Consider the following 10000-nt stretch of genomic DNA (forward strand, 5'->3'; position numbering starts at 1 on the left):
CACTTTTTTTGTCATTCCAATTAAAATAATTATGATTGAAAGATTCAGTGGACTGTTTACATGAGACGTTATCTAAACCGAGCTGACTTTCAATCGCAATCATCACAGAGCAGTTTGTCTGCCGCTTCAGAAACGTCGACGCTTCTCTCCAGCAGCTGAATGTGTTCACGGATGCCATAGCAACTCTCAACAGCCACCAGGACTTACACGGTTTTATAAAAGCTATTTATTTGTTGTAAAGTGTAATAATCATCTCAGAAAAAATAAATTCTTCTGTCAGGCGCAGTTAAAGTAAAAAGTGCCTGGGACAAACGCTGTCAATATGAGAGGATGTAGCCAGGCTATGTCTGTCATTATGCCAACATTATCTTCATACGTTCTTAAGAAATAAAAAGTTTACCCCTCAGAAAAATAAACTTTCCTCTCAACATTATAGCCGCGTTTGAGCGCGGCGCGCAGTCAGTAGTGAAGGCGCGCGCTGTGTATCACGTCATATAAGGACGCACACTGAAAAGTAATCCGGTCAGGTCGTTTAACATGGTTACATTTTTCATGAAAAGGTTTATCCCACCCCTCTCAAACTGATTACAATTTCATTCGGTTTGGGCATTTTTATTCAGATTGAGGTGTGTATATGGAGCATTTTCATTTGGATTGGACTTTTAAACCGATTATAGTGCTCCATGTAAACGCACTGAAGCTTCACAATGATAGTATTTTTCTTATTATTTTATGGATTATATTTATTTTATTTTTCCTTAAGAGTTCAGGAGTCTGCCCATCTGTGCCCACCACAGCATGTTGAAATGCAAAAGAAATTCATTTTGCACTTTATTGTGTAGGCCTACTGTATTTTTTATTGCAATAAATCTATCCCAACTATTGTTAAAGAAAACAAGAAGGCATGTGGTTTAAAAGATGGCAAGTAAAAAAAAAAAGCACATCGGTATGCAATACAGTTTCATTATTGTTATTATCCAGAGTGGCTTACTATAAATAATTTGTGCGACCAAATCATGTTTTGTGCCAGTAACTGAAAAAGTTAGTAGCACAAGTGCCACCAGTGGAAAAGGTTAGTGTAGTTCCCTGTGGCGGCTTCACAGTAAGGTGACCCTTACAGAAATATCTGCATTTGTGTTTTGAAGATGAATGAAGGGCCACGGGTTTGGAACGACATGAGGAATTAATGAGGGAATTTATATTTTTGGGTAAACTAACCCTTTTAAAAAATGCATACATATGTTTGTAATGAATTGTTAAATGCAATGCTTTTTGCGCTGTCTAATAAAAAAATAATCCAATGCACAAACAATCAAATGTGTGTAAAACATGGTGTTGAGTCGACGTTTCAAACATCGAAGACGTGTAGATGTTGTGTGTTACTGACTGAAAGTGTGCGGTTCTGCAGGACGTGTGTTTACACGAGTTCATGAGGGCGTGGCCAGAGACGCTGCGTTCTGATTGGTTCTCACCATCACAGCGGCGCCGAAAACGAGTCACACGGGACGAGATCAGACAGGTCTGAGGAATGAGATGCATAAACTTCATAACTCACAGGCTGATCTACACAAATACATCCATGAAAACACGCAAGAGTGTGTGTGTGCGGTCGAGGGAAAAGACCAGGGGGTCACGGGGGTCAGGGTCAAAGGTCATGAGAGTGAACTGAACCACTGTGAGACGATACCAAACATCACAGTGCCAATCAAAACCACGACGTCCAGAGCTTGATTCAATCATTTCAGTGAGAAATCAGAGGAAACTTGCGTCAGAACAGCTACACTCCTTTGATACAGGAAACATGTCTCTCTCTCACACACACACACACACACACAGGCAAACATGAATAGTGATGAAAGCCAGAGTATTAAACGTCTCAGATGAATATTGACGGAGTAATCAGTGTTCTGTAGAGGAGGCTCAATGCCAGTGTCCACCTGAGATCTGGAGCCGGATTACAGCGCTGTAAAGATGACTTTAGAAAGATGGCAGCTTCATGATTTTATTCTCACACAGAGATTGGCAGATCTATTCCTGAAATCTGTTGACTTTATCAATCTGAGTGTCATTATATGCCAACGGTGAGCGCTCAAACATGGGGGATAAGCACTTCTGGTGTGCTTTTTCCTTAAGTTTGAGTGCCTGTAACTCCAGAAGTATTACAGATATCTTAATATGCTTTTGGATTCTGGTTCTTAATAAACTTTCCTTTTGGTGTTTTAACTTTAAAGGCCCTCGATGGTTCAATCCCAGAGATATGGACATCTCAATGCGGCTCTGTGAGTAAAATGGTGAAGTTCAGTGGTCGGAAACCAAATATGGGTCACTGTACACACACAACTCAAACATTTATATTTAAAGAGGAATATCTGAAGAACAAATAATGTTGAAACTATAAATGTCTTTTGTTTTTCTATCAGCTCAATTGGATAGACTGTACCCCTCTGAGTGACATAAATGTTCCTTTTCCAAAGTTTGCGTACCTGTAACTCAAAAAGTATCTAAGATATCTCAATATTCTTCTGGATTCTCATTTGTAACAAACTTTTCTTATGAAATCTTAATATTTAGGGCTCTGTTTGGTTCAGTCCCAGAGATATGGGACTCTCAAAGCGGCTCTATGATCAAAATGTTGAATTGTACTCATTATAACTGGTCAAGAACCAAATGTAGGTAACTTATTAAACATCTGATAGTTATTGTGTCTGAAGAATAAATAACACTGAGCGGTATCTTGTTGCCCTCGATCAATGTAACACACCTCTCTGAGTGCCAAAAACAAACATTTTCCCCAAGTTTACATGTCATAACCCAAGAAGTGTTAAAGATATCCTAATGTCCTTTCAGGGTCTTGTTCTTATCAAACTTTCCTTTTGGAATCTGAACCTTTAAGGCTCTGTTTGGCTCAGTCTCAGAGATATAGGGATGTCAATGCAGTGACACGTAGATATGATTCTGCGTATTTGAACTCAAGAACAGAATCCCTTCTCCCAAATATCCCTGAAACTGATTCAAATGTAGATTCTTATAAAAGCCAGTTCATGTGCCTCAACTGGGCCATTTTCAGTGGATTTTTGGGACTTGAGTTATGTTATATGGCATTCTTCTGATGGAGGGAATCAAGATATATTTCTGGTTTCAACGTTATTTATTCTTCAGACATTCCTCTTTAAATGTAACAAATATCAGCTGTCTGCAAAGTCCCCCTCGTTCGGTTTTCAATCACTGAAAATGGGTGAAATTCAACATTTTGATCATAGAGCCGCTTTGAGAGTCCCCATATCTCTGGGACTGAACCAAACAGAACCCTAAATATTAAGATTTCATGAGAAAAGTTTGTTACGAATGAGAATCCAGAAGAATATTGAGATATCTTAGATACTTTTTGAGTTACAGGTACGCAAACTTTGGAAAAGGAACATTTATGTCACTCAGAGGGGTATAGTCTATGGAACTGAGCTGATAGAAAAACACAAGATGCAATTCTAGTTTCAACTTTGTGTTCTTCAGATATTCCTCTTTAAATATGAATACGTATCAACTGTGTGCAAAGTTGGTTTCTGACCATTGATAATGTGCACATTTGACCATTTTACTCACAGAGCCGCATTGAGATGTCCATATCTCTGGGATTGAACCATCGAGGGCCTTTAAAGTTAAAACACCAAAAGGAAAGTTTATTAAGAACCAGAATCCAAAAGCATATTAAGATATCTGTAATACTTCTGGAGTTACAGGCACTCAAACTTAAGGAAAAAGCACACCAGAAGTGCTTATCCCCCATGTTTGAGCGCTCACCGTTGGCATATAATGACACACAGATTGATAAAGTCAACAGATTTCAGGAATAGATCTGCCAATCTCAGTGTGAGAATAAAATCATGAAGCTGCCGTCTTTCTAAAGTCATCTTTACAGCGCTGTAATCCGGCTCCAGATCTCAGGTGGACACTGGCATTGAGCCTCCTCTACAGAACACTGATTACTCCGTCAATATTCATCTGAGACCAATCATATTCTGGCTTTCTGCACGGTTTATGTTTGTCTTTGTGTGGAAAAAATATTTTAAAAAATCTAAAATTTGAGCCAAGGAAGTTTCCAAAAAGTGGTCGATTTGACAACAGAATGATCCAAGTATAATTTCTGATTTTCGCTTTAGATTCTAAACAGCAGAACCGATGAGAGTGTGTGTGTGTGTGTGTGTGTGTGTGTGTGTGTGTGTGTGTGTGTGTGTGTGTGTAAAGTATGGTGAAGTGTTTAGCACTTTCGTTCAGTTGAATGCAACAGTTCACAGTTAAGCTGCTTAATTCAGCACTAAATCCTGTTCAAGACATTTTCTGTGTTAACTCTAAACCTCCAGGACACACACACACACACACACACACACACACACACACACACATCAATAACCTGTCTGACCGTAATTGATTGGCTATTAGTCAATATCTTTAACATGTGACATAACCCAATCATCTTTTACATTCACTTTATAAATATCACACACATTTTCCAGCTTTCAAGTTATTAACTAAAAATATATACCGATTACAAATCATTATTCAAAATAAAGCTGAAACTTGAAATTAAAAGTTTAGTCTTGGCAGCTAATATAAAATACAATAGGGATAGATATAAAAATATTAAATTAAAATAATTTATAACGTAGAACATTTAAAAAATGAAAACTAACAACAACAAATAATAATATATAAATAACGGGAAATTTGTAAATGTTAAATAATGCATGTTATGCGTTTATTATGAATGTATTTACATTAATATTATTTTATATTTGTTCATCATAAACTACAGTGAAAACACCAAATGATCATGTTTCTACAGCTGTATGTTTATGCGGCGGACTGACCCGAGTCCGGAGCCGGTCCAGATGCGCCGCCGCCGCCGCCGCCGCCGCAGGTGTTGCTGTGGTTCTGTCGGATCTCTCTGAAGAACACGGTGGTCTCCTTCAGGTTCTTCTTCAGGAACACGCTGTGTCTGTTATAGTGGCTGAAGGCTCGGGTCAGATCTCGGAGCAGCGGTCCTGCTTTCTGCGGGTTCTCCATCCTGATCCTGGACCAGAACCCGGGACGACGCGTGTGTGTGTCACATATCCATCCAAACGCGTCCGAACGAGCCAACACAACAACAACAACACTAGTGTGTGTGTGTGTGTGTGTGTCAGTAACACACACTCGGGCGGACCGGAGGCCGAACCGGGTCGCTGGTTCTGGTTCGCGGCTGTTCTGCAGCTCTTCCCCCGCCTTTCATCGATAATCCCGGTGTTTGTGTTGGCTCGGCCCGGGAATGTTTCACTTTTCAGCCTCAAAACGGGAGTTTTTCCGCTGCCAGCCGCTGCTGCTGCTCGTCCATTTGGAGAGAAGGACGTTCTGTGGGCGGGGCGCGGCGCGACTGGTGCATTCTGGGAGATGTAGTTCGCTCAGCGCAGCTAGCCCACTGATCAAACGGAGCTACTTATGCCGCCTTCACGTGCTATCGGAAATGGGATAATTCCCACTTCTGAAGTCGTGATTCCGAGCTCATGCCATTGAAATTTTTAAATGAGAGGGTGTTCATGTGCAATTTTTACCTAGTAAACTCGTATTTACAATAATTTCGATAGCACTGCGAAGGCAGCATTAAAACGTTATTATTTATGGGATATAAGTAGATTTCTGCCATATAAGAAAAACGTGCTCTGGTAAATCTTAAAGGCACAATATGTAAGATTAAAATATCCAATAGAACAATTTTGTTCCAAGAATGTTTAAATCCAGAGAAATCAGAGATTTTATCCAGGGCACGGCCCGTGTGTGTGTGTGTGTGTGTGTGTGTCGCCCATCAGTGACATCATCATCACTCCGTTATTGTGTAGTAACCAGTGTTGTGCAAGTTACTTCCAAACTGTAATATATTATAGATTACTTATTACTGCTAAAGTAATTCTTTACATTACAATATTACTGTCTCAGAATTGTAATGCGTTACATTACTCCTGTATTACTTTTGAGTTACTTTCACCAAAATAACTACAGAAGTAGCTCTTAACATGCTAAGATGTAGACTACCACAGAGCATCTTACATCCAGTAGAAGGAGATATGATGAAGAATAATGACCCTGGGCCATCCAGGCTAACGATAGAGGATCGGCTCAAGACGTGCAAGAAATCACGACAGACAGAATCACAAACGACCCAATTCTGTTAGTATTGCAGAGGTAAAGTGATTATCTGGCAATATCTGGGAATAGCTTCTGTTCATAGACACAACAGAACTGTGTAAACTCTAAGTTCTGACAATATGCGCATTTGTTCTTTTCTTATTGTTGAGACATCGATAGTTATTTCGGTTTTAGACAAAGGTTGCATTTGACTGCATTATATATCACAAGCCTACACACACACCGTGAATGACAGCTCGTCAGTAAATGCGCGCTCTGTGCGGCCAAGCAGATTTTAGTTTCAGTTTAAAATTAGCCTATTATCCTTAATGAAAAACACAACACAATGACAAACGCCCTTTATAGGCGCTTTTACATTTCACTTTGAAACCAAATCTTCCGCGATCATCTGTCCGCTCAAGATCTGACTCCTGCTGCGACGCTCGTATCTTAGCAGACATCTTCAGTTTTTATTTGAAAGGCCTGTTCTCTAACTGAACTAAATTACTGTATTACTATAAAAAATCAAATCCACGGTGTGCAGAAGTCTTGGGTAACGCAAGCGTTACTGAAAATGTACCGAGTAAAATATTACAGAAAATTCATTAGTAATGCCCTACACTAATGCGTTACAGCAAAAAGTAATAAGTTACTGTAATGTATTACATTTGTAATGCGTTACTCCCAACACTGGTAGTAACCATGGCAACACTATCGCCGCTTTAATATCTGATGTGTTTTATTAGACACTGTTTGGATCATTGATGGACAGAAACTAATGATTGTCCTCCAGCTCAGCACAGTTAGTCTTATTGTTTAAATCTGCTGTTGGTGATTTACCGCTCAGAGTGCCGTGTGTTACCGCCTGATATGATCTCGCTCACTGCAGTGTCAACAAGAGTCTCATAGTAGCGTTATAACATCACTTTAACACACTCACATGTGTGTGAGAGGATAAAACACAGCTGCCTTACACACACACACACAAAAGAAGTGGAAGCGGCAGAATCTAAGCTCCGCCCTCTCAAGAGTCAAGACACGCCCCTTTGCTGAATACTTACATACCATGCCTTTAAATATGATTTTCTATGTGTCTTAATTTCAACTTTTAATTCATAACTTTGATTTATATATTAATATATATGCGCTTAAACTCCGGGACCATCTTTGGGGATTTCCGCCTGGATTTGGCCGACCCAAATTGAAAAGTCTCACACACACACACACACACACACACACACACACACACACACACACACACACACACACACACACACACACACACACACACACACACACACACACACAGTGGTCTAGGTTCATAATGGTGGTGTCATTTTACAGGAAACCCTTTAAAGTTACACAAAACACTGCTAAAAGTGATGAACATGTGAGTATATGTTGTCTAAGCTGTAATAACCCCCCAAAATTAGGCACTTTTTGATTGATTTATTTTATATAATAATTATTTGTGAAAGTGTGTACCCTATGTGCTCTAGGACCCTGCAGACGGTTTGGGCTGCTTCCACTAAACTCCAGAAAATAGAGGAAAAAAGAAGTTTATCAATCAGTCATCTGTATTTCTATCGCTCTTCTCCAGCGGCGATTGTGTCAGAGCAGCTTCAGTGTTAAACAGGACAATACTGCAGCAGAATTAGATTTGGCTGTACAGTCGTTCTGGAGAAAACAGTGATGTTATCAGCTTATTTTAATTTATCACAGAGAGACGATGCTGGCAGATCAGGATTAGAGTTTATAGAATTAAAGAAGACCTCATTCATTAATGTTATTTGTATATTTAGTTGAATAACTCTGATCATAATGTTAGTGTCCCCAACTGAGCAAGCCAAGCCAAAGGCGACCAAAGGAACCGAAACTCCATCAGGGCATGATGGAGAAAAATAAACCTTAGAGAAACCAGACTCAGTTCTCCTCTGGCCTATTAACACACAGCGGAGGATTGTTATTCTGGACACCGCACAGGTCAGAGGTCAGATTAGATAGGAACAGTTTGTCTGTGTGATGATGATGACAGATTTACTCAAAGGTCCACAGAGTTTAAGTGGTTATAATATATATATATATATATATATATATATATATATATATATATATATATATATATATATATATATATATATATATATATATATATATTATTATAATTATTTTATTTTTTATTTTTTTACATCTCCATTGATTGTATTCTGGCGACCTCTAGTGGTCAAAGCCAACACTCAAAATAAATCACTGTTGTCCATTTATGTGAATATTTATTTAATGCATGATGTGTTCGCATCTTTGCAAGTCAATACATTACAACCATATATAATATATTGGGTTGTAATGTATTGACTTGCAAAGATCATAAAATGAGGAGTGGTGTGTATGTGTGTGTGTGTGTGTGTGTGTGTGTGTGTGTGTGTGTGTGTGTGTGTGTGTAACATTATTTACCAACTCTACTCATCATCAGGTGGTGCTGCACATTGGGGGTGGTTGAGGAGATTCCTCTCTTCTATATGTAAAGCGCTTTGGGTGTCCATAAAAGCGCTATATAAATGTAATGAATTATTATTATTATTATTACTTATAAAATGAATTAAATTTAAGTGGGGACATTTAGGCCTGTGTTATATTTTTCCATAATAAATGGTGAATTTCCCTTTAATCCCCCTGGTTGAGTATTAGTGATGAAGGTTTCCGCAGTGTTAGCGCCCTCGAGTGGAGAAGTTGATTTATACAGCACTTATAACGCTACAATACAGAAAGTGCTTTACACAATAATAACAATAAAAACAATCAGTGAAAAACATAATGAACAGCTACACACACACACACACACACACACACACACACACACACACACACACACACACACACACACACTGACACACAAAGTATATTTTCTTGGATACGACATTTATAAACAGACACACATATATAATCTGCCAATGGGGTGAGAAAAATAATCTTAATTCAAACAGAAAACAAGATTATTTTTCTCACCCCATTGGCAGATTATTTATCTTATTTTAAGCAAAAACTCTCTTCATTTTGAGCTATTTTCCCCCAAAACAAGACAATTACTTTTGCTTGTCTAGTAAATACTTCTTGTTTAAAGAATGTTTAGATGTTTGGACTCGAAACAAGACAAAAATACTGAGGAAGAAGAGCTTTTACTGCGGTGGATTCAGATTCTAATATCAATTGGCAAACTATTCCCTAATTTCGGAGCTCTCACTGTTCTCTCCTTTTGTTTTATATCTAAAGATAAACTCAGACATATCCCGCTTCATAAGGCTTCATAAGAAGCTCAGTTAAATATATAAATAATAATATAAGTGCCAAACCTTTCAAAGCTTTATACGTCATCAATAAACTCTTCTAATCAACACTTTGTTCACGTCAGTAATCTGGCTGCAGCATTTTTCAATAATTGTAAACGTGATAAAGTGCGATTGTTCAAAGAAAATAACTATATTATAATAATCAAGAACGCTTATCAATAGCAGATGAATTGCATACAATGTGTTTAGACACGCCCACTCGTCGACGATTCCTAGCGCGAGGGCGGGGCTTACCGTAAGAGACACGCCCACCGAGCGGCACCCCGCCCACACGCGACTGTAGTCTGGGGCGATCAACGCACGCAGCTCATTGCACTGCACGCGGTCATGAGCGCTCGTTACCCGTGATATCTGCGCGTGTTCAGCGGCTCATGGAGGGGGACGGGACCGGGAGCGGGTCCGCGCGGGCTCCGGTAAAGCGTCAGGCGGTGAAGAGGCACCACCACAAACACAACATCAAACACCGGTATGAGTTCCTGCAGACCCTCGGGAAGGGC

General features: G+C 39.2%; 2 protein-coding genes across 2 annotated transcripts in view; one reads left to right on the forward strand and one right to left on the reverse strand.

Annotated features, from left to right (window-relative positions):
* Positions 1-5402, reverse strand: part of dstyk (dual serine/threonine and tyrosine protein kinase) — a 35844-nt gene extending 30442 nt beyond the window's left edge. Inside the window, exon 1 of the mRNA XM_067415141.1 lies at positions 4866-5402. Within this exon, the coding sequence (XP_067271242.1) occupies positions 4866-5061 (196 nt within the window). The 5' untranslated portion in view covers positions 5062-5402. The remainder of the gene's footprint in view (positions 1-4865) is intronic.
* A 4385-nt stretch (positions 5403-9787) lies between these two features.
* The window catches only part of nuak2 (NUAK family, SNF1-like kinase, 2), a 21492-nt gene continuing 21279 nt past the window's right edge, over positions 9788-10000 (forward strand). The window contains exon 1 of the mRNA XM_067416582.1: positions 9788-10000. This exon is cut by the window's right edge and continues 45 nt beyond it. Coding sequence (XP_067272683.1) covers positions 9875-10000 — 126 coding nt within the window. The 5' untranslated portion in view covers positions 9788-9874.

Source organism: Pseudorasbora parva, chromosome 14, assembly GCF_024679245.1.
Source record: "Pseudorasbora parva isolate DD20220531a chromosome 14, ASM2467924v1, whole genome shotgun sequence".
Taxonomy (NCBI): domain Eukaryota; kingdom Metazoa; phylum Chordata; class Actinopteri; order Cypriniformes; family Gobionidae; genus Pseudorasbora; species Pseudorasbora parva.